This window comes from Mus musculus, chromosome 11 (genome assembly GCF_000001635.26).
Source record: "Mus musculus strain C57BL/6J chromosome 11, GRCm38.p6 C57BL/6J".
In the NCBI taxonomy this organism is placed as follows: Eukaryota; Metazoa; Chordata; class Mammalia; order Rodentia; family Muridae; genus Mus; species Mus musculus.
In genome coordinates this window covers 101,502,093-101,527,545 of record NC_000077.6, presented here as the reverse complement: position 1 = coordinate 101,527,545, position 25,453 = coordinate 101,502,093, and the positions used below count along the sequence as shown (strand labels likewise).

The 25,453-nt window shown below is 42.7% G+C and overlaps 1 protein-coding gene across 5 annotated transcripts in view; it reads left to right on the top strand.

Annotated features, from left to right (window-relative positions):
• Positions 1–25,453, top strand: part of Brca1 (breast cancer 1, early onset) — a 63,195-nt gene that overhangs the window by 24,410 nt on the left and 13,332 nt on the right. For 2 of the 5 annotated variants that reach the window (NM_009764.3, XM_030245495.1), the window contains exons 10-17: positions 907–4,221; positions 5,044–5,114; positions 10,104–10,275; positions 14,697–14,826; positions 17,447–17,625; positions 19,316–19,596; positions 22,142–22,229; positions 24,988–25,065. In NM_009764.3, coding sequence (NP_033894.3) covers positions 907–4,221; positions 5,044–5,114; positions 10,104–10,275; positions 14,697–14,826; positions 17,447–17,625; positions 19,316–19,596; positions 22,142–22,229; positions 24,988–25,065 — 4,314 coding nt within the window. Of the gene's footprint in view, positions 1–906; positions 4,222–5,043; positions 5,115–10,103; positions 10,276–14,696; positions 14,827–17,446; positions 17,626–19,315; positions 19,597–22,141; positions 22,230–24,987; positions 25,066–25,453 lie in introns of those variants that run through there. The other 3 variants (XM_006532064.4, XM_006532068.3, XM_017314233.2) reach the window with 3 other exon arrangements.

Sequence of the window (25,453 nt, the reverse complement as noted above, 5' to 3'; positions counted from 1 at the left end):
TTTTGTTTAAGCCTTCCAAGCTGGAACTAATCTGCTTTTATTTCAATCTTAAGAGACTATGGGGGCTGGTGAGATGGCTCAGAGGTTAAGAGCACCGACTGCTCTTCCGAAGGTCCTAAGTTCAAATCCCACAACCACATGGTGGCTCACAACCATCCATAATGAAATCTGACATCCTCTTCTGGAGTGACTGAAGACAGTTACAGTGTACTCACATATAATTAATAAATAAATCTTAAAGAAAGAAAGAAAGAGACTAGGGAAATAAGATATGTGCTCTAATTCCTGTGTTTGAGAAAATATCTTAATCTGCACAATAGGATTGTATGAGCTAGATCTTCAGTATATTTGGTAGTTTATGATTTTAGCTCCTCTAAAGAAGCCACTGGAAACCAGTTAGTGGTGATGGAAGCCTTTAATCCCAGCACTTTGGAGGCATAGGCAGGTGAATCTCTGTGAGTTCAAAGCTAGCCTGGGCTCATAGATTTCTCAGACAGACAGGGCTACACAGAGAAACCCTACCTCCAACAAACAAAGAAATAAAAAACGCCAGTGGACTGGGGCTGGAGAACTGGCAAAGCAGTGAAGAGAACTTGTTCCTCTTGCAGAAGACCTGGGTTTGATTCCCAGGACCCACACTGGGTAGTTTGTAAGCATCCAAAACTCGAGTTCCAGGAGATCTGCAGCCCTCTTTTCTCTTCTTTGCGCACCAGGCGTGCCTGTGGTGCACATACTTGGATGTAAGCCAAAACACATAGACCCTTATTTTTTTTTTTAAGAACATCTAAAATTTAAAAGGTAAATAAATAAGGTTAGTGGATTGGTTTTTACTCCCCAGTTGTATCTGGTATGTAGTTTCTCGTGATAATTCCATTTTAAAGAACCTTCTTATTTTGTGTATTTCAGCTGCTTGTGAGTTTTCTGAGGGCATAAGAAACATTGAACATCATCAATGCAGTGATGATTTAAACCCTACTGAGAATCATGCAACTGAAAGGCATCCAGAAAAATGTCAGAGTATTTCTATTTCAAATGTGTGTGTGGAGCCATGTGGCACAGATGCTCATGCCAGCTCATTACAGCCTGAGACCAGCAGTTTATTGCTCATTGAAGACAGAATGAATGCAGAAAAGGCTGAATTCTGTAATAAAAGCAAACAGCCTGGCATAGCAGTGAGCCAGCAGAGCAGATGGGCTGCAAGTAAAGGAACATGTAACGACAGGCAGGTTCCCAGCACTGGGGAAAAGGTAGGTCCAAACGCTGACTCCCTTAGTGATAGAGAGAAGTGGACTCACCCGCAAAGTCTGTGCCCTGAGAATTCTGGAGCTACCACCGATGTTCCTTGGATAACACTAAATAGCAGCGTTCAGAAAGTTAATGAGTGGTTTTCCAGAACTGGTGAAATGTTAACTTCTGACAGCGCATCTGCCAGGAGGCACGAGTCAAATGCTGAAGCAGCTGTTGTGTTGGAAGTTTCAAACGAAGTGGATGGGGGTTTTAGTTCTTCAAGGAAAACAGACTTAGTAACCCCCGACCCCCATCATACTTTAATGTGTAAAAGTGGAAGAGACTTCTCCAAACCAGTAGAGGATAATATCAGTGATAAAATATTTGGGAAATCCTATCAGAGAAAGGGAAGCCGCCCTCACCTGAACCATGTGACTGAAATTATAGGCACATTTATTACAGAACCACAGATAACACAAGAGCAGCCCTTCACAAATAAATTAAAACGTAAGAGAAGTACATCCCTTCAACCTGAGGACTTCATCAAGAAAGCAGATTCAGCAGGTGTTCAAAGGACTCCTGACAACATAAATCAGGGAACTGACCTAATGGAGCCAAATGAGCAAGCAGTGAGTACTACCAGTAACTGTCAGGAGAACAAAATAGCAGGTAGTAATCTCCAGAAAGAGAAAAGCGCTCATCCAACTGAATCATTGAGAAAGGAACCTGCTTCCACAGCAGGAGCCAAATCTATAAGCAACAGTGTAAGTGATTTGGAGGTAGAATTAAACGTCCACAGTTCAAAAGCACCTAAGAAAAATAGGCTGAGGAGGAAGTCTTCTATCAGGTGTGCTCTTCCACTTGAACCAATCAGTAGAAATCCAAGCCCACCTACTTGTGCTGAGCTTCAAATCGATAGTTGTGGTAGCAGTGAAGAAACAAAGAAAAACCATTCCAACCAACAGCCAGCCGGGCACCTTAGAGAGCCTCAACTCATCGAAGACACTGAACCTGCAGCGGATGCCAAGAAGAACGAGCCAAATGAACACATAAGGAAGAGACGTGCCAGCGATGCTTTCCCAGAAGAGAAATTAATGAACAAAGCTGGTTTATTAACTAGCTGTTCAAGTCCTAGAAAATCTCAAGGGCCTGTCAATCCCAGCCCTCAGAGAACAGGAACAGAGCAACTTGAAACACGCCAAATGTCTGACAGTGCCAAAGAACTCGGGGATCGGGTCCTAGGAGGAGAGCCCAGTGGCAAAACCACTGACCGATCTGAGGAGAGCACCAGCGTATCCTTGGTATCTGACACTGACTACGACACTCAGAACAGTGTCTCAGTCCTGGACGCTCACACTGTCAGATATGCAAGAACAGGATCCGCTCAGTGTATGACTCAGTTTGTAGCAAGCGAAAACCCCAAGGAACTCGTCCATGGCTCTAACAATGCTGGGAGTGGCACAGAGGGTCTCAAGCCCCCCTTGAGACACGCGCTTAACCTCAGTCAGGAGAAAGTAGAAATGGAAGACAGTGAACTTGATACTCAGTATTTGCAGAATACATTTCAAGTTTCAAAGCGTCAGTCATTTGCTTTATTTTCAAAACCTAGAAGTCCCCAAAAGGACTGTGCTCACTCTGTGCCCTCAAAGGAACTGAGTCCAAAGGTGACAGCTAAAGGTAAACAAAAAGAACGTCAGGGACAGGAAGAATTTGAAATCAGTCACGTACAAGCAGTTGCGGCCACAGTGGGCTTACCTGTGCCCTGTCAAGAAGGTAAGCTAGCTGCTGATACAATGTGTGATAGAGGTTGTAGGCTTTGTCCATCATCTCATTACAGAAGCGGGGAGAATGGACTCAGCGCCACAGGTAAATCAGGAATTTCACAAAACTCACATTTTAAACAATCAGTTTCTCCCATCAGGTCATCTATAAAAACTGACAATAGGAAACCTCTGACAGAGGGACGATTTGAGAGACATACATCATCAACTGAGATGGCGGTGGGAAATGAGAACATTCTTCAGAGTACAGTGCACACAGTTAGCCTGAATAACAGAGGAAATGCTTGTCAAGAAGCCGGCTCGGGCAGTATTCATGAAGTATGTTCCACTGGTGACTCCTTCCCAGGACAACTAGGTAGAAACAGAGGGCCTAAGGTGAACACTGTGCCTCCATTAGATAGTATGCAGCCTGGTGTCTGTCAGCAAAGTGTTCCTGTAAGTGATAAGTATCTTGAAATAAAAAAGCAGGAGGGTGAGGCTGTCTGTGCAGACTTCTCTCCATGTCTATTCTCAGACCATCTTGAGCAATCTATGAGTGGTAAGGTTTTTCAGGTTTGCTCTGAGACACCTGATGACCTGCTGGATGATGTTGAAATACAGGGACATACTAGCTTTGGTGAAGGTGACATAATGGAGAGATCTGCTGTCTTTAACGGAAGCATCCTGAGAAGGGAGTCCAGTAGGAGCCCTAGTCCTGTAACCCATGCATCGAAGTCTCAGAGTCTCCACAGAGCGTCTAGGAAATTAGAATCGTCAGAAGAGAGCGACTCCACTGAGGATGAAGATCTTCCCTGCTTCCAACACTTACTGAGCAGAATAAGCAACACACCTGAGCTTACCAGATGCAGCAGTGCTGTGACACAGCGTATGCCAGAGAAAGCGGAGGGGACCCAAGCACCATGGAAGGGTAGCAGCAGTGACTGCAATAATGAGGTGATCATGATAGAGGCATCTCAGGAGCATCAGTTTAGTGAGGATCCAAGATGCTCTGGCAGCATGTTCTCTTCACAGCACAGTGCTGCCCAAGGGTCAACTGCAAATGCAAACTCCCAGGATTCCAATTTTATTCCACCTTCCAAACAGAGGAGTCACCAGTGTGGGAATGAGGAAGCTTTCCTAAGTGACAAGGAATTGATTTCAGATAACGAGGAAATGGCAACTTGCCTAGAAGAGGATAATGACCAAGAAGAGGATAGTATAATCCCAGATTCAGGTAGTTTTGTTGGTTTATTTGCCCCAGTCTACAGAAGTGGGCTGAACATACACAGTCAAATCTCCTTCTTGGGGCTAGAGAGATTTCGGGTGGTTAAGAGTAGGTACTTTGGGGGTTGGGGAAAGGCTGGAGAGATGGCTCAGCTGTTAAGAGCACTGGCTGCTCTTCCAGAGGATGTAGGTTCAAATCCTAGCATCCATGTGGCAGCTCACATTTTTTTGGTCACTTCAATTCCAGGGGAACCCATTACCCTCACACTTATACATGCAGGTAAAACACAAATGCACATTAAAAAAATAAAGTGGTGCTCTATCTAAGACCAAGTTGAATTCCCAGCACCCATTTCAGGTGGCTCCCCCCGGTGTCTCCTGCATTAGTGTATAAGTAGCCCACACAGACATACACATGATTAAAAATAAAATATTTTAATGCTGTCATGCAGCCAGAATGCCTGGGGGCATGAGCTTGAGTAACCTAATTTTCAGTAGACTTGATTCTACTTTTTATTGCAGAATTTTTCTGATTTGTTTGGGCTTTGGTTTTGGTTTTGGTTTTAGACAGTTTGTCTATGTAGCTCTGACTAGCCTGGAACAGAGATCTGCCAGCCTCTGCCTCCCAAAATCTGGGATTAAATACATTCATTACCTCACCCAGCCTATTGTGGGAGTTCTGAAAGGAAATCCAGTGTCCCAAATGTAGCCAATTATGTGACATGAGGGAGAAGTAGAAGCTATACAAGGGGAGGAACAGGCACTGAGGCTGCAGGGTTCGCGGTCCAGTTTTACATCTGAGTCTCTGATTGTGTTGTCATTTTATGTGAAGAGGCATCCGGATACGAGAGTGAAACAAACCTTTCTGAAGACTGCTCGCAGAGTGATATTTTAACCACTCAGGTAAGAAGCAGGCACGCGTTTGTGATGTCCTCTGGATAGTGTAAACCTACGTGCTCATACATGGTCCTTTGTTTCCTTAAGGGACACTTCTAAAGCATCTGGGTGGAACTCACTACCTTTTAACTGTAGAACCCCAGCCAGATCTAAAAATCCTACTTGCCTTATAGCAAAATTATATGAAAGCACTATTGTATCAAAGGGATATGTTTATTCTCTGAACCAAACTGAAGCCTACAGGATTCTTTCCACTAGAGGCCATCTTACCTTTCACTGTATTATTTCTTTTAATTTTTGTCTTTTATTATCTAGTTGCTTGTTAGTATCTTTCTACTTGGAAACGAATGGCCAGGGTATTCATTCCTGCACCTGGTAACTCCCACAGATGACGTGAGTGCTCCTGCACTCGAGGCAGGACAGGCTCTTGGGAAAAACATCATTCTCACAGCCAGATCCTAGGTTTATCGCCTAACTTTCTTTTTGATTAAAAAGAAAAAAAATTCCTAAACTTGCATTTCAAACCTTAGATTTGTCTAGGTATTTCTTTCCTGTGTTTATCTTTCACTAGCTGGGCAACTTCTGAGGGTTCCCCATCCTGTATTCCTCTACAGAGTCCTAGGCAGAGTGTACAGCAAGTCTGGAGCAAGTATTGGTCAGACTCTCTGTGCCTGACCATGTGATCTCAGTTAATTGGCTTATTTTCTCTGAATTAAAATAGCGATACTTTTTTTTGGTTTTGTTTTTTTTTTTTTTTTTTTTTTTTTTTTTTGGTTTTGTTTTTTGAGACAGGGTTTCTCTGTGTAGCCCTGGCTGTCCTGGAACTCACTTTGTAGACCAGGCTGGCCTCGAACTCAGAAATCCGAATCAGCCTGCCTCTGCCTCCCGAGCACTGGGATTAAAGGCATGCGCTGCCACGCCCGGCTTCTTTTTTTTAACATACATATTTGTATGTATGTATGTGGATATGCCACCAGGGTAAATGTGTGGAGGTCAGGTGACACAGTCTGTGCGGCAGTGCTGAGGATCAAATCAGGTCCTCCTGTGGTGGCAAGTGAGCTGACTCACTGGTCCCGTGGTGTGGTTTGAATCATCTTGCTATAGCTTCTGTTTCTCTTAAAGCATAAATGTGCTTTTAGCTGCAGCATACGAGTGACTTTTCTTCCCCTTCTTTTTTTTTTTTAAAGATTTTATTTTATTATATGTAAGTACACTATAGCTGTCTTCAGACGCTCCAGAAGATAATCAGATGGTTGTGAGCCACCATGTGGTTGCTGGGATTTGAACTCAGGACCTCTGGAGGAACAGTCAGTGCTCTTAACTGCTAAGCCATCTCTCCAGCTGTCTTCTTTTTTTTTTTTTTTTTTTTTTTTTTAAGATTTATTTATTGATTATATGTAAGTACACTGTAGCTGTCTTCAGACACTCCAGAAGAGGGAGTCAGATCTCGTTACGGATGGTTGTGAGCCACCATGTGGTTGCTGGGATTTGAACTCCTGACCTTCGGAAGAGCAGTCGGGTGCTCTTACCCACTGAGCCATCTCACCAGTCCCCCCGTCTTCTCTTCTTAAAAAGTACAAAACTAAATGAAACTGGGAATTCTTAGTATTACTAAGGTCACTTTGTTGTCACCAAAGACAGCATCCCCTGTTGGTTCCAGCACCCCAGTGGCAGAGGCAGGTGGATCTCTGAGTTCCGGGCCAGGCTGGTTTACATGGTGAATGCCAGGCCAGCCAGGCCTACAAAGTGACACCTTGTCTTAACAAAATAAGACAAAAATTGATTAAAAGACTTAAATCTTCTCATGGTCCTTTCTGGATTTATTTGGGGCTCTGTCAATATGTCTGTCACCTAATTCTGTCCCTTAGCTGCTTGTTTTTTAAGTTTCAGCTTTTTATTCCATCTGTCTTAGCCATACTGTATTAAATCTGACATTCAATACACTACTGTGTTGTTTCTTGGGTCTCTGATCCTATTCCCAGAAAGATGCTCATTATTTGATCAGGATTCATTGTTTTAAGTGTTTTTATATCAAGTATCTATTCAAGACAGGTAGCTTTGATGTTGAGTTGCACGGACAAGCAAAATGATTGCAATGGACTTTCCCTATGTTCATATAGAACTGAAGGGTAAGAGATGATACAGAGTGCCTCATGTGGAATCACTGATATACTTTGTGATGCTCATGGTGTGTGTATAGTATATGTGTAGTGTGGGTGTGTGTGCAGTGAAGGTGCAAGATTGTCTCCTCCCACCCACTATGTAGGACCTAAGGATTAACCTCATGTCATTAGGCTTGGTGGCAAGTACCTTTTCACACTGAACCATCTTGCCAACCCTCCTACCTCCCCCCCCCCCATTTTGTAACTCAAAGATTTAATTCATTTGTCCATTTTCATATTAAACACTGGCTGTGAAGTTCCTCTGTGATGGGCAGTGGTACGGGACTTAGGGTTGCATACCTTGTACGCCCATGACCTTGGCATTCCCAGTGTGAGGGAAGCTTAGACAGGGGAATCTCAACTTTGAAGCTAGCCGAGGATACATAGACCGCTCTTCAAAACAAAAAGAACACAAAATCAACAAGGATTCCTCCTCCCATCAGGGAAGTTGTGTGTTCCCCTGAATGTAGTGATGCTTTGGCAGCCTGAGCCACGTAATGAGGCACACTGCTGTCCTGATAGACAGGTATTGCTGGGCTTTGAAAGATTAGAAAAGATTACCAAATGGGAAAAGAGGGGATGTGGGAACTGAGGCAAAGATACAGATGGCCTGAATGCATAGGGACCGCCACTGAGCAGTCTAGTGTCTCTAGAAAGCTGGGCTGATGGGAAATGCTGGGCGTCAATAACAGATAGGATCAAGCTGTCCTCAGACTTTGGAATGGTTTATCTAGGAATCTGAACTTTGACTTGAGGGCAGTAATGACGAAGTTCTTTAGCGCTGAAAAATACTAGCTTATTAACTGAGCTGTGTTACGCCATTTGAGGCCCTTTTGGAAAAAGGATTCTTGATGTAAAGAGATAAACGTGGTAACCTGTCTGGCTTTGTCCTCCCTGGTGCATTTGAGCACCTATACCTATAGTAGAATTGTCTTAAGTTTTACATTCCTTCCTGTAGGAAAAGCCACTGCAGTAGTGGTCCGATTACTTTTCTTTCTGATTTTCTGGTATGTTTACTGGCCATGTGGAAGTTAGATGGCATAGCTGTGAGTGTTATTAATTCAGCTTTTAAAGAATTGGTCTGATATCTGTGTGGGGCCTTGGCTAGGATTTGATCAGTGATGTCAGTACTCACGGGTACCACGTGGTGGCATTGGTGGCACTGCAGATGTTGGCAGCATTACAGTCTCAGTAGCAGTGGGAACCTTTGTAAAGCTCGAAATTACGTTTTGTTTATTTGGTTTTTTCATCATAAAGTTCTCCTGGGAACTATGAATTTATCATAGCTGTAGGAAGAATATGGCTTGATTTTAGTGGAAAGCAAAGTCACTTTCAAGGTCAAAAGACAGAGAAGGTGAAACAGATTTTGTTCCCCTCCAGCAGCTGAAAACCTAGCATCGGCATTTCTTCTAAAAGTGATGAAGAGACATACATATTGGGAAATTCTTTATTTGTCCACATCCTTTGCTTGTCAAATACCTTAGACTTGCTAGATTGTCTGTGACAGGATCTCACTGTGTAGTCTTGGCTATCCTGGAACTCACTATATAGACCAGGATGGCCTCAACTCAACTCAACTACTGCTATTAAAGCTATTATGCTTAGCTGAAATTACTCTTTTTTTTTGTTTGTTTTGTTGTTGTTGTTGTTGTTTGTTTGTTTTGTTTTCTGCTTTCAAGACAAGGTTTCTCTGTGTAACAACTCTGGCTATTCTGGAACTCACTTTGTAGACCACTCTGCAATCTGGCCTTGAACTCACAAAGATCTACCTGCCTCTACCTCCCAAGTACTGGGATTAAAGGTAGCTAGATTACGTCTTAAGGTGGATCAGTAAACAGTATGAACCTATGGGAAAGAAGAGTTCATTTTCTTGAATTGAAAACAGTAATTTGGGCTGGAGAGGTGGCTCAGCGGTTAAGATAACTGACTGCTCTTCCAAAAGCCCTGAGTTCAAATCCCTGCAACCACATGGTGGCTCACAGCCATCTGTAATGGCATCTGATGCCCTTTTCTGGTGTGTCTGAAAGTCAGTTACAGTGCACTCACACACGTTAAATAAATAAATAAATAAATAAATAAATCTTTTATAAAAAAGAAAAGAAAAAGAAAACAGCAACTTGTTATAGGCTTTCTAGAACATCGTAGGAAATTATTCAACACTGAATCCATGTAAAAACTAAATTTACTTGGATCTAAGCACAGCGATGTATCTTTTCACTCAGCTACAAATACATTTTTAAATTTTAAAAATAATAAGAAATAAATAAATGGGGCTGGAGAAGGGGCTCAGTGGTTAACAGACCACTCAGTTCAGAGGACCTGGATTCAGCTCCAGCTGATGGCTTCAATGCCCTTCCGTGACCTCTGAGAGCATCGGGCACGCACATGGAGATAAATCATTCATAAACCTGAACTTAAAAAAAATTTTTTAACTAGGCATTTTGTAGACTAATTAAATGTCTTATCTCACAGTAGCGAGTCTTTAGAACACAGTTTATATAGTTTGTGAACAGATTCTTGTGAATTTAAGCTTAAAGTACTGTAATTACCCCAGTCTGTCCCCCATCTTTAAAAGAAAATGAGGAGCTACAGTGAAGCAGATCTATCTGGAAGAGCTCGAGGGTGCACTCTCCTCCAACATCATTTTCAAACAATTGCAAGGTCATTAACCACATGAGTATGGTTGGATTAAAGGGTATTCAGCCAGAACTCATAATTCCATATTAGGTGATCTCAGCTCCCATGCTAAAATTAATTGCTGTGACATATTCTTACTTCGTGGCACATCTCTCAGAGTATATAACTTTCTTGGTGTTCTTGTTTGGTTTTGCAGCAGCGGGCGACCATGAAGTATAACCTGATAAAGCTGCAGCAGGAAATGGCTCACCTGGAAGCTGTGCTGGAGCAGCGTGGGAACCAGCCTTCTGGCCACTCCCCTTCCCTCCTAGCGGACCCTTGTGCCCTGGAAGACCTGCCAGATCTGGAACCAAACATGTCAGGAGCAGGTGTGTAGTGCTGAACAAATGCCAGTGTTACAAGCAAACTTCTTCCCTCCCTCGACCCTCTGTTTCCTTCGAAGAGTGAGGACTGAGTTCCAACATTGTGTGATCTTTGCTCAGTGCAGGTTTACTGAGTTGCTCCACGAGTAACTTGGGAACCTTAGACCTAGTCCCTGCTCACGAGAGCTGTGCCACTGAGAGGGACCCAAGGGAATCTTAATTCATGTTCTTCTCTGGGTGTTTAGAAGGAGATGCTATGGACCCCATAGGAAATAGAAATAGTTCTTGCACTTCGTTGTTAGAGAGTAGTTATAGGTAGCCCCATCATTTCAGAAAGCCATGTGAAAATAAGACCCATTCAGATGAAATCCTTACAGTGATAGATCACAAAGTGAAGATCTGCTTCCTGGGTTTTCTGATTTATAAGACGAGATCTTTGGTTTCAGGAGCTTCACCTTATGTTTTCAAGTAGAAAGTGGGCTTTGGTGGTCATGTTGGTAATCCCAGCAGTTGGGGTGTGGAGGCAGAGGGATCAGGAGTAAGGGAAGTTTTCATTTAGAGAATCCTGGTGTGCGGCAGGCCACCCACAGGAGGAGTTGGTGCTTAGGAACAGATGAGGGCAGTGAGCCTTCTCGGAGTTTCTTCACTGAAGTCCTACATGACTTGCTGCTCAAGTTCCTCCTGCAACCCTTCCTGTACAGTCCTCTGGACCCTGAGGCCCTCCTTTGACTATTAGGGACTCAAGTCTGTTCATCATTCAGTCAAGTGACCTTGGTCTCCACACGTGCCTTGTCATATTTCCATGCTCAGAAAGAAACAGTAGCTCATGCAAGGGAAGCTGCTTGTAAAGCTCTCTCCTTGAATACTTTCTTTGTAAGCGCATCTTCATTTAGTTCATCACCAGATAATGAAGCCCAGAGTCCCATCCCCTATACAGTAATCTCTGGGTACTGTCACTGTCATTACTGTGAAAATAGACAGGACTTTCAGTGCTCTTACACAAGATAAGACTTGTTAGTGTCTGGCTTTGAATATCTGCCTAAACCTACTACCTCATATTTGGCATACACAATAGAGGGTTGGTTGAAGGTTTGTGTTGTTTTGTTTTTAGCTCCCACTGAATGTCTCCCGATAAAGTGTTCCTTTGTGGCTCATTTCTAAAATACTTGACTGTCATGAGCAACTCCAGAGTTGAGCCTTTCTTACCTTAGGCTGATGTATTAAGAGAAACTCAATTTCTTTTCCCTTTTAAAAGAAAGGTCTGACAGCACACACCTTTAATCACGGCACTCAGAGAGGCAGGTGCAAGAGGATCTCTATGAGTTAAGGCCACCCTGGTCTACATAGCAAGCTCTAGGACAGGACTATATAGAGATACCCTATCTCCATAAACAAAAAGATTTTTTTAATATATATAGACTTAAGCACTAGGGTTAATAAGGATTACAGAAAGGTACAACTGCTGTGTGGGCCTGACAGTTACCTGCAACCCCAGCCTAAGAAGGCAGAGACAGGGACCCCCAGATCAAGCTGGCTCGGGAGACTTGCCAAACAGCAAACTGGGGTTGAGTGAGAGACCCAACCTCAATGAGTAAAGTAAAATAGCCATGGAGAGGGCCAGAGAGATGGCTCAGCAGTTAAGAGCATTTGCTGTTCTTCCAGAGGACCGAGATTCAATTCCCAACACTCACATGGCAGCTCACAACTGACTGTAACTCCTATTCCAGAAGATCTGACACTCTCACACAGATATACATGCAGGCAAAACACCAATGCACATGAAATAAAAATAAATTAAAAAGAGCCATAGAGAATCATTTTTTTATATCAATATCTGGCCTCCAAACACTAATTTACATGTGTGTTCACACATGTCACATACAATATGCTGTGCACATCTGAGCAGGTACTTTAATCACTGAGCCGTCTCCCCAGCCCATGGTCTTAAAGATGATGAAATGCCCTTCCCTGGGGTCTTAACATCAATGCCCAGCTCTTCTGCATAGGTTTTCCTGTTTGTCTAAGGTTTATCCCACAACCTTCAGAAATATTTGGGCAGAAATTTGTACACACACATTATACCTCTAAGGATTTTCTTCTATCGTGTCATATTCCCTGTCATTCAGTGAGCAAATATTAACACTTATGAGATCATGGCTCATTGTGGTAAAAGTAATTTTCAGATACATCTGAGCTTTTCTAGCTGGTAGCATATTTATTCCTAGGAATACTTGTTCAATTTTTCTAGGATCCTCCCCTTTGAATTCTGAATGAGTTGGGAATAGTTGGAATAAACATCTTATGTAACCTGTGTCTCTCTGTGTGTGTGTGTGTGTGTGTGTGTGTGTGTGTGTGTGTGAGTGTCTGTGTCTGTGTGTGTGTGTGTAAGAGAAAGAGATTGAGAGAGATTTGTTTTCTCTTTTTTAAGATTTATTTATTTCAAATGAAAAAAAATATTTCATTTATTTATTTCAGTGACATTTTGTCACTGTCTTCAGACACCAGAAGATCCCATTACAGATGGTTGTGAGCCACCATGTGGTTGCTTGGAATTGAACTCAGGACCTCTGGAAGAGCAGTCAGTGCTCTTAACCGCTGAGCCATTTCTCCAGCCCCTTGTTTTCTCATAATAGCAGGATTCTGCTGTGTGATCCTAACTGACCTGGAACTTCATGTCTCTTTAATGGATAAAAGATATTTAATTTAAATATACATATTTAAATTTTTAAATAGTTTTGTTGTCTGCATGTGTACTTGTGAGCACCTGGTGTCCACAGAGGCCAGAAGAGGGCATTGGCGCTCCCTGGAACGAAAGTTACAAGGCTGTAAGACACTACATGAACATCATACGGTTCTAGGAACCAAGTGCAAGTCCTCTGTAAGAGCAACAAGTCCTCTTAACCTCTGAGTCTTCTTTTTTGGACTGTTTTTGATGCTTAAATATTCTACTATACATGATTGCTCCACACTTTGAATTGCAATGCCTTCTTTTATTTACGTGTTTATTTGGACAAATTCTCTCTAGACTGTGCTAAGACTCCCTCTGGAGACCAGGCTGACCTCCAACTCCACACTCACACACCCTTGTTTGTTTGTTTGTTTGTTTGTTTGTTTGTTTGTTTGTTTTAAGAGATTTATTTATTATGTATACAGCATATATGCCTGCAGGCCAGAAGAGGGCACCAGATCCCATTACAGATAGTTGTAAGCTACCATGTGGTTGCTGGGAATTGAACTCTGGACCCCTGGAGGAGCAGACAGTACTCTTATAACCTCTGAGCGATCTCTCCAGCCTGCTAGTTTGTTTTTGAGATAGGGTCTCACAGTATAGCCTTTTCTGTCCTGGAACTCACAGAGATTTCTCTTTCTGTGCCTACCAAATACTAAGATTAAAGGTATACACTGTCATACCTAGATTTCAATGACTATTTAATGAATAGAAGATACTTACTTTTCAATTAATTGTTTTTGATGTTTAACTATTTCTTCTGCTGTGCATAGTAGCATTTGCCTCTTTAGTTCCCAGCCCTTGGGAGGCATAGGCAAGTGGATCTCTGTGAGGTCCATGCCAGCCTGGTCTACAGAGTGAGTTCATGTGTTCCTTTTTAAGCCATTTCTCAAAGGGAATAGCACCTGCTAGAGCCTTAACCTTGAGTCTGATATGATTTTCCCTTTCCTGTGCCTTTCATTATTATTTCCTATTGTCCTAGATTTCTTATCCAGTACCATGAGGTAGGTGCATGCCTGTGTGCGTGTTCCCAGTAATTGAAAGTATGAGGCAAATGTCATCTCATCTGACTCTTCCCTGCGCCACCCACCCACCACCTCCGCCCCCACCTTCTCCTTCCACTAAAGCTCCAGCAGACCTGGTGCCATCCTGATGAGCTTGGTGCTTCCAGTACTTTTGCTTTCCTGGTGGCAGAGATTTTGGCATAGGTCAGTTTGCTTCCAAGATAAGAATACATTATATATTTTTGTTTTCTTATCATTATTTAGTACTAGCTGGTGCTATCCTTTGTCTGCTGAACTAGTCATATCAGTAAAATTCTGTCTAATATCTTTGTTTAAATACCAGCTTTGGGACTTGGGGCGTACTTCAGTTGGTAGGGTGCCTGGCTAACAGTGAAGTGAAGGAGTTGGTATCTGGTACCTAGAATCAGATGTGATCACACACAGCTGGGATCCTGCAGCAGTGGCGGCCGGAGATCAGGAGTTCAGTATCATCCTTGGCTGTGCGTTCTACCACTGCCATCCGTGCTGGCACAGGCTGGTAAAACTCTGAGAAGATGACAGTCCTGTTACACAGAAAAAGAGAAGATGAGTTTGATTGTCATAGATTGCTGCTTTTAAAAAAAATCAATATCCTCACCTGAATTAAGACCATCAGAACAAATGAGTAAAATAGATTTTTCTCATTCCATTTAAAGCAATTTTAACTTCAAAGAACATTAATGAGAATCCTGTAAGCCAAAATTTGAAGAGCGCTTGTGATGACAAATTCCAACTACAACATCTGGAGGGTCCCACCAGTGGAGATGACGAGTCAGGGATGGGAAGGTAAGAGACGTCCGTCTGTGGCATCCGAGTGACATCTTTGTTACACTGAACTCCTGTCAACTTTCCTCCTATCCCTGAGCTGTGGCCATGACTCAGTCAGTCATGTGATTTCTATGCAAACATGGGGCCCTGAGTTCAGATCCCTTGAACCCATCTAAAAGTTATCTGTAACTTTGAGCTGGGGTTCCTGGGGCAGGGACTGAGACAGGCAGATCCTGCGTGCAGTGAGCTTAGATTCAGTGAGAGATGGGCATATAGCCATATAGAATCCCAACGGGTAGACTTCCTCTAGCCTCCAAGTGCAACCACAACGGGCACCTACAGCCATATTTTAAAAAAAAAAAAAATGCAAGAAGCAGTAACACAAGCCTATAATGGCAACTCTGGGGATACAAAGACAGAAGCTCTTTATCTTTAGTTCTGTTGGCCAGCCTGTTTATCCAAATTGGTTAGCTTGAAAGACACCCTGCCTCGAAAATAAGGTAGAGATGAATCAAGTTGGATTCTCAGTGTTGGATTGCGCCTTCTTCCTGCTCCCTTATGCAGGTAATGTTTCTCCTGTCCTGCCTGGGTTTGTTTTTTGTTGTTTTGTTTAGGGGTTATGTTGGTTGGTTGGTTGGTTGGTTGGTTGGTTGGAGACAGGGTCACCCTAGATGGTGTGGAACTTTCTGTAGACCAACCTGGCCTCAAACTTGGAGTAGTCCTTCTTCCACCTTCAGAATACTAGATGTACACAATTACAGACCCTTAGTGACCCTAGGTCACGTTCCTTTGTCGATTTGGATATAGGCTTTGTTGTGTATGTACAGGCCTAAGCTACAACCCGAAAAAAGGGAACTTAGATCTAACTTTGTCTTTGAGGTTAGAATGTAATGTAACTGAACTAAAACAGAAGCCTGCTACCTGATGGTAGTCTCCGGGCAGACCTTGCCCTGATTGAATTTTTTACCTCCCTAGAAAAAGTGTGTCTCTTAATTTACTCTGGGAAATATTCAAAATATCATTCCAGGATATATATTTAAATCACCATTGCTAAAATCTATACAAAAAAATCTATATTAAAAAAAAAAAAAGACTGTCACGTTAAAATTCTGAGTTCAGGAATTGGGGGAATGTACCATCTCAGCTGGCTTTTATTTTCAGAACTACTTAACACCTATCAGGACAGACAGACATCTTCAGCACTCCAAGCAACGAAAGAACTCTTGTTTTCTCAATTGCTATTGTGTCTGTATATCCCTTTGGGAATGGTGACAGGTTGTCGGTAATCTAACAATGCTCTTTCCCTTGCCTTGCACTTAACAGAGGACATCTCAAGGCTATGGTACTAGCATTGTGATTGTGACCAAATAAATAAATAAATAAAGTCAGCTTCCTTGGGCACTGAAGCTGTGTTTAGTAGTAAGCATCTCATTGGCATACTGTCATGAACACTCCAAACACTCGAGGAACTACTTACTACACACATATATTATTATCTTTAAGGGATGTGATAGTGGGGATCCGAAGCAGGCCTTCCCATGTGCTAGGCAAGTGCTTTAGCTCTGAGATATGTGCTTACCCCTAAGAGTTGACTTTTGATTTTGTTGTTTTTAATTTATTTGTGTATGTATTTGGAGACAGGATCTCAGATAGCCCAGGCTGGCTTTGAACTTACCATGTAGCCAAGGGGGTCTTTGGCCTTTTCCTTGGGAGGTAGACTCTGAGTCATGTGCTACTATTCCTGACTTTTATTTTATTTTGTGTATGTGAGTGGTTTGCTCAAATGTATGTCTGTATCATGTGCATCCTGGAGCTGGAATGTTTATTGGACAGCTGTGAACTACCATGTGTTTGCTAGGACTTAACCCAGGTCCTCTCCAAGAAGGAAAAAAATGTGCTGTAAAGTATTAAGCCATTTCTCCAGCCCAGCCTCTTGTTTTTGGACATCTTAAGGGCAGGGAATAAAAGTGATACTCTAAATTCTTCCAAAATTAGGTAGAAATAAAGTATAGAGATGTCAACATGGCTCAGTTTTCTATCTCCATAAGAGGCCTCACATGCATTTGGACTCAAGGGGAATATGGAATCTAAATTAGGAATAGTGGGTATTTGGCAAAAAGAAAAAAAATGCTGACATTCTTTTCAACAGCTCCAAGATCAGCCTCAGGCCTCAGGGCTTCAGACCAGCTCTGAGGGGCTGTCATGTGTCAGCAGCAGCATGTTAGGCAGCATGAATCCAAGGGTTTTTTTGCTGGTCATCCCCTATTTCTCTGACAGTCAGATGTTCTAGTCATACGTTGGCTGCTGAGGGGGCGTGATCAGGCCTTTCTTTTGTTTTTGTTTTTTGGTTGGTTGGTTGGTTGGTTGGTTTTGGTTTTTCGAGACAGGGTTTCTCTGTATAGCCCTGGCTGTCCTGGAACTCACTCTATAGACCAGGCTGGCTTTGAACTCAGAAATCCACCTGCCTCTGCCTCTGCCTCTGCCTCTGCCTCTGCCTCTGCCTCTGCCTCTGCCTCTGCCTCTGCCTCTGCCTCTGCCTCCAGAGTGCTGGGATTAAAGGCGTGCGCCACCACTGCCTGGCTGATCAGGCCTTTCTGAGCTGGTAGTGATGGTTTTCCTCTTTCATCCCTCTCCCCAGGCCTTCCCCTTTTAAATCTCCGTTGGCAGGCAGTAGGGGCTCTGCACATGGCTGCTCTAGGCATCTTCAAAAGAGAAACTCCCCCTCTCAGGAGGAGCTCCTCCAGCCTGCTGGATCAGAGGCGTCATCTGAGCCACACAATTCAACAGGGCAGTCTTGCCTGCCAAGGCGAGAGCTAGGTAATACTCCATCTTTTTTAATGGAAAGACTTTTTGTTTCACTGTCTGCTGTTGTAGTAGGTCTTCAAATGCACTGGCTTGTGGATGTTTGTTATCCTAAGGTAAGTGCACCTTTGAAAAATAACTCGAGTTGCAGTCTGAGTAGCAAGTCTGACCACGGTGGGTTAGCAATAATTGACTATGGTAGACTCTGTCATCGACATGTTTGGCTTCATCTGTTAGAATCTTAAGACCCAGAATAAAGTTAGGAGTCTGTCCTTTGTCACATCCTAAAGTGAGCTATCTTTAATAAATATAAATGACTGTCTTTTATGCTTCATAAATCACATAAAATGATATATTTTATTAATTGTAAATCAGTTTTTGTTAGTAAAGAAAGGCTTTAATTACTCATCAAAATGCATGATCATAAAAACACTATTTGGCATCAGATGCAGTGTCTGGCTGCGTTCTTACCTCGCTTACTTTTTTGTTTAAGATGTACTTACTTACTTTTATGCTGTGTATATGGGAATTTTGCCCACGTGTGTCTGTGCACTGCATGTGTACCTGGCGCCTGTTGAGGCCAGAGGCGGGTGTTTTGATCAGTGACGTTTTCCTAAATCTACTGTTCTTAACATGCTTAGTTAGCACCTGTTAAGTGAAAAATGTAATGATTTTATTTATGATTTTAACCTTCTGTTCCTTCCTCATGAAAATCTTGTATATTGACTGCCCCCAAATTGGACAATACAGTAAATAAGAGTATTTAAAATCACCTCTTCTCCTGTCCAGTTATGAGTAATAAAATATTGCTATTTTGGCTGGTCATGGTGGCCCATGCCTGTTAGTGCCAGTACCTGATTGGCAGAGGCAGGAGGATCACTGTGAGTTTGAGGCCAGCCTGGTCTACACAGTGAGCTCCAGGGCACATAATGAGACCCTCTACCAAAATAATAGTAATAACAATACTAATTCCTGTTTCTTTAGATATTTTACTCAGTTTTATTTTTTTAAATATAGTTCTAAAATATAATACAGCGGGACAGGTCTGTGGTCTCAGTAGCTGATGTAGGAGGATTGCCTCACCTACAGTTCAAGGCCACTGTCATCAGTGACACTGCAGACCCTATTTCAACTAATCAATTCAAATTTAAAAATGGTTTTAAACTTGTTATGTAGCCCAGGTAAGCCTTGAACTTGTGATTCTCCTGCTTCAGCCTTGAGTAGCTGGGGTTATAGGCCCATGCCACCAGGCCTGACTACAGACTATATTTCTGAACTGGCAAGATAGCTTATCAGATAAGAGCACTTGTCACCAAATCTGATAACAGGGTAGAAGGAGAGAGCCAACCCTTTACATATAATGCCGTATTATTCCTTTTAGATTTATTTATTTCGTGTATGTGGGTGCACTGTCCCTGTCTTCAGACACACCAGAAGAGGGCATCGGATCCCCATTACAGATGGTTGTGAGCCACCATGAGGTTGCTGGGAATTAAACTCGGGACCTTTGGAAGAGCAGATGGTGCTCTTAACCACTGAGCCACCTCTCCAGCCTATATTATTCTTTAGAGAAGTTATGGTACCATGCTTTCACTACTGTATTTTCTTCTTCTTAACACAACTTAATGGGTCTTTTTCTTCACAGAAACTAGAAACTTCAGTTCAACATTTTCTGCCACTTAAGTTGAGTTTGTCTTCCTTGCAGAAGGAACCCCATACCTGGGATCTGGAATCAGCCTTTTCTCTAGTAGAGACCCCGAATCTGAGTCCCCTAAAGAGCCAGCCCACATTGGCACCACACCAGCTTCAACCTCTGCACTGAAAATACCCCAAGGTCAAGTTGCTTTCCGGAGTGCAGCTGCTGCTGGTGCTGATAAAGCAGTGGTAGGAATTGTGAGCAAGATAAAGCCGGAATTGACATCTTCAGAAGAAAGAGCGGATAGAGACATATCCATGGTGGTGTCAGGCTTGACCCCCAAAGAAGTAGTGAGTGTGTCCTCTGTACCTCTCTAACTGTGGCTTGACTTTGGCTGCCAGATAATTAGTATAAGTAGTGGCAATGGATAACCTGTAGGAAGAAAGTTATTTGAAGAAATACTTGGTGAATACTAGGCACCTTGTGAGGTATGATAGAGATTTTGAATGTATTGGAATTTCCTTTTTTTTTTTTCCAAACAAAACAAACAAAAAACAATAACTGAGTAACTAGGTAGAGCAGCTCTCTTCAGTAGGCATTGTCTTCCCCCTCAGTTCACATCAAGTAAACTTGTCTGCATTTCTCCAGGGCTTGTCTTTATCTTGGCTGGGAACAGCCTGTCTGTCCTTTCTGCCCTGCAATACTTACCCCCTCGCTTACTAGGGCTTGGGCACCTCGGGCCCTTGTGCACCTCCAGAGATGGAAATTGTTTTATACTCACTATAAACATTAAGCCCACTGAACCCATTTTTCTCTTTAAGCTGCTTATAGATTTTAACAATTCTGGGGAATTTATTTCTCCTATAGTTAACTGTTACGGTAATATATAATAACATGTCAGACCATCGATTGGATTTAATAGTAGATGCCATTTATTACACACTGAGAGGCAATATTAAGCAATAAACTCTTACTTAATAGAGCCTTCATAGGCGTGGCTCCATTCCCCATCCTAACAGCTCTCCAGGTAGTGTGACTCAGCATAGATTCTCGATGGCCCCACGTGTTCCGCCATTGAAAAGGCAAGGCAAGCTTTGCTGCCCTCACAGATGCAGTATATCCATACAAGATGATAACTTGATGTTGTCACTTCACAGTCCCATGCTCCAGCAGCAGTTCCTCTGGAAAATCTTACACGTACTTGTTTGAATAGCTCCTGGTGGACTTCCTTGCACACAGAGAATTCCCCTTCATTGAAATCTTTTTGTTTCTTTGTTTGGTTGGTTTGGTTTGGTTTTTTGGTTTTTCGAGACAGGGATTCTCTGTGTAGCCCTGGCTGTCCTGGAACTCACTCTGTAGACCAGGCTGGCCTCGAACTCAGAAATCCGCCTGCCTCTGCCTCCAGAGTGCTGGGATTAAAGGTGTGCGCCACCACTGCCCGCTCATTGAAATCTTTTATTACCTTAATCCTTTGTTTTTGAGTTCAGCTCTTTAGAGATAGCTAGAGTAGTCTAATCATTTTCGCCTTGGGCAATTCTGAGCTGCAGATTAAACTATAAGTGCTTGGGTACATGTTTTCTTTAAACAAGCAAAGAAGAAAACTTTGAGCTCTATTCAGACTTGCTGAAGTGTGTTAAATTTATGATGAAAGCCACTGACTATATTACACATGATTAATTCTGAAGCCCATATTAAGATGATCTTTTCAGCAGTTGCCTGTCTAACTGAACCCTGTTTTAAAGCTGGGATTTCAGCAATTAACCAGTTCAGAATTGCTAATGACACTGGCAGAGGGCAACAGCAAAAGTTGGAGGAGGGTAGCATTGGCTTCGCCAGCCTGCTGTTCTTCAGTGCTCAGTGGCAGTGTGGAGTGAGGCAGCACGGGCTGGCTTCCATTGCAGTACTAAGGGGCGCATAAATCTTGGCGTGGGTGGGGAAGGCTAGGAAATGAAGCTTCTTGGTAAGCAAGCTTATTTACCAAACAGTAGCTACCAGTTATTTCCACTGTGCCCATAATAGATATGGTTAATTTCTTTTACTGCCTATTGATTTTTATTTGCTTGATAGATAATAGCTAAGGGACTCTAGATTTCTTTTGGAAAGAATGAGTCTCTTCCAATATTTTTCCTTAAGAGAGAATTGATATTTTTTGTACTGAATCTACAAATACCTTTGCTTGAGTGCTTTGTAACTATCAGAGTTGAATCTTGACTTTAAGCTATGTATTATCTACAACAGAACTTTCTATATAAGGCTGGTTACAACTCAGTTTGAGATGTAGACTTATAAATTTATTAGAGTATAGTAGGCTGTCATTCTGTAAAGAAACTCAAGAGAATCAGGCTATATGATCTTTGGTTATAATTCCATGGCTTCTTGTACTATATAGAACTACATTAGAAAGTTTCTCTGACTTATACATGGTTTTGGGGGTTTTGTTTGTTTGAAGGCGAGGCATTGTTTACTTGTGTGAGACAAGATCTCACTATGTAGTCCTGGCTGGACTAGAACTCAGTATGTAGACTAGGATGGCCTTGAACTCATGGATCTGCCTGCCTCTGACTCTCAAGTACCATGCCTGACTGATTTACACATATTGTCAATTTTTTTAGACTTCAGGCATGTTTTATGTTTAAAAGCCAGGATGGGGTAAGCCTGCCAACCTGGGTTCAATCCCCAAAATGCAAATGAAAATGGAAGGAGAGAAGCTATTCTACAATCCTGTCCTTTGACGCCTACACAGACACGCTGAAGAACAAGCACACACAATCAACATTTAAACAGTTTTAAGAGATGTGCCTTTTATGAGAATGGAGACTCAAAATCAGAGTAATTATTACTTTAAGCTGTGTAGCAGAATTAACAGCATAATTCAGTGTTTGATTTTTGTTTCAGATGACCGTGCAAAAGTTTGCTGAAAAATACCGCCTCACTTTAACTGACGCAATTACTGAGGAGACTACACATGTAATTATAAAAACAGGTACACTACAAACTTTTACAGGCTACGCTGTATTTACATCATAAGCTATATGAAGAGCTATGTCAATCAAGTTAAGCATCCCTAACCCAAAAGTTCAAAATCCTCAACTATTTGAATGTAGACAGCATCGGAAACGGAGAACTCCACTTCTCGTGGGATAGTTCATAGGCAGGATGTGGGCATGGGCAGCACGTGTGTACCGTTGCCTTCAGGTGTGCAGATGAAGCTGAGGGGAAGGGTGCCACTTAATTGACATGCAGAAGGCCCTGGATCCGCAGTTCTCACCTGTGGGTCCTGACCCTTTGGTGAGGTTGAACAACCCTTTCATGGAGGTCACCTAAGAACGTGTGAAAATGCAGGTGCTTATATTATGATTCATAACGGTAGCAAGATTACAGTTATGAAGAACAGTTATGGTTGGGGGGACTCAACACAATGTGAAGAACTATATTAAAAGGTTGCAGCATTAGGAAGTTGAGGACCACTGCTCTAGGTACTATCTCTAGCACCATAAGTAAGAAATGACCCTCAGATTGGCCGTGGAGACTCACACCTGTGATCTCAACGTTCAGGAGACTGAAGCAGGAAATCATAAGTTTAAGGCCAGCCTAGGCTGTGAAGCAAGACTTTGTCTCAAAAAATAAATGAAGCAACAGCAACAAAATTTGGATTTGTGCTATGCATGGAAGATGTCTCAATATATATGCAATTTTGCTAAAAAAAAAATACTTTTGGGCCTAGCATTCCAGAGTCCTTAGCCTATCTTTGTTTAAGCAAGCCATGGATGAAGTTTCCTGATAGTCATTCATTGCTTTATAAAGGTGGCCATTTTGTTTGACCTACTAATTTGGGTTAAAATTTGGGGAGTGGCCAGGCAAAGTGCTGAACCACTTCCTGTCTACCTGCTTGGAGTTCAGTGCATATAGAACAGACCAAATCATGGAAGAGCAAGTGAGGCAGAGAAGAAGTAAGTCTTCTCTCGAACTCTGGAGACTAGCTAGCTACATGTGGCCTCTGGCTTGAGTGTGGCTGAGTAAGTCCTCTAACCTTAATGTGGAAAGGGGAAAGAGTGAGCCACTCACTTGTGTGCTTTCTCCTCGTTTAGTCTTAATTGTGCTTGTATAAGATAGCTCTGGGAGCTTTCACTGACTGTGTAAAGTCTGAGTGAACAGCAGACATTGCAGGCTGCTTCCCTGCATTAACACAGCCTGATAACGTGGAGCAGGTGAAGCCTTTGAATATTGTGGAGTGATAGTCTAGGTGATATCCGCTGTGCTGAGCGCAGTGCTTTTCATAGTGGCAACTAATGAGCTCAGAGAGCATTGAAGGACAGATGGAGAAAAGAACTCAGTGTAGTTCCAGGGCTCGAGCAATGGCTCAGTGGACCCAGGTTTGACCCTCAGCACCCACATGGCAGCTCACAGCCATCTATAACTCTTGTGCTGGGGGATCCAGGGTGCCTGCGACTTTAGGCACCAGGCCTGCATGAGACATGTAGACATACATGCAAGCAAAACATACATAAAGTAAATATAAAACAATTGATTTTTATTAAAAGTGATGTTTGACAAAGTAAAGGAATGAGACTGAAGGGGCCAAGATATCCATCTTTAAGCAGCTGAAAAATTATTGTCAGGCTTCAGAAATTTAAAAACAAGCCACTATTCCTGGGGATGTAGGAAGTATAAATTATGGCTACACTCTAAAACCTGGCTAACAGACTCTGTTTTCTGGTGTACTCGTGCCCCATCTGGGGTATTTCTCCCCACAGGGCTCTAGGCTTTTCCAAGGGGCCCAAGGCTCTTTGACTCTTTGCCTTAAGAAAGCTAAAATCTAGGTCCCTTCTTCAGTGGATCGTACCAGGGGGCAGTGCTCATTACAATAGGTGCCAGGACAAGCTGTGGCAAGCTAAGTACTATTGAAGAGGGGAATGTCGTTGAATTTTCATACATTTTAAGCAGCAAGTTTGGATGAAAGGTGATAAAGGCTGAAAAGGGAGCTTTAAAATACAAATTAAACCTAAAGTAACTCTTTAAACTCAAAAGCAATACAACATTTGTTGCTTGTGAACTAAAATCGGCTTTTATAGCATTTAAACAAAAAGCTTCCAAAAAAATATGAGTAATTCTGTGAGGCAAAATGGCCACTTCTACTTGCAGATGGCCTGCTGTGCTTGGGATTCAGTTGAATACTTTTCTCCTGTTTAAATGGTTTTTTTCTGTTTGCTTAGTTCTTCAAAGGGGCCTTTGAAACACTAGGCAATAAACAGATTCTTCAGCCACTGCTTATTGAAATACAAAAAAGGGATAGCTATAACAAGACTTTTCCTGAACCTCTCAGGAATACAGGGGGTAAGGGTCCCCTGGGAGAAATTGCCTGGGTGAACTTCTTTCACGTCGGCATTTCTGATTTAGGATCTTTTTTTCAAATGTTGGACTTCAGCACTATTTTCTTCTCTCACATATTGCTGTCTGGTAAAATAGATCTCAGTCCATATCAGTCAGCACTACAGCATGGGTAATCAACGGGATCGAACTCTTCAGCTAACCTTGGCATCTCAAAGCTGAGCCAGTGATCCTCTGGTCTTAACATGGCGTCTGCTTCTTCCAAACTTGTAAACCCCACACCTGGTTGTCTGTCATCAGAGGTGAATCACCATTCCAGACTGATCTCGAGCTAGGGCTGGGGCTCCAGCTCTTCAGGGGCAGCGCCTCTTATTCGCTCTTCCTCAGCCTTTGGGTGTTTTTCATTTTTGCAGATGCGGAGTTTGTGTGTGAGCGGACACTGAAATATTTTCTGGGCATTGCAGGAGGAAAGTGGATAGTTAGCTATTCATGTGAGTACAATATTGGGGGGTGGGGGCGTGTCTCTGCTGCTCCCTCTAGCACCTCAGAGCTGCATTTTACACCTAACATTAACACGTGAGGTTTCTGCTGATGCCAAGTCTGAGCACCAAAGGGTCTCTAGTGGTATCACAAAACTAGCTTTGTCTCTAGGTGCGTGTCGCTTTGTTCAGATCCACTGGCATTGCTGAGAAAGTGATTTCTTTCATAACCAGTAGGGCCTGATCTTCTCTGAGCAGAGCTAGCATATGAACAAGGATTCATTTAATAGTCGGTGGGAACCCATGCACAGCAGCACTTTTATAATGTTTACACTAGGTAGCAGCTGTCTCCAGAGGGAGGTCTCTGCCACGAGCCTTGTGAATCGCTGAGCTTCCCACC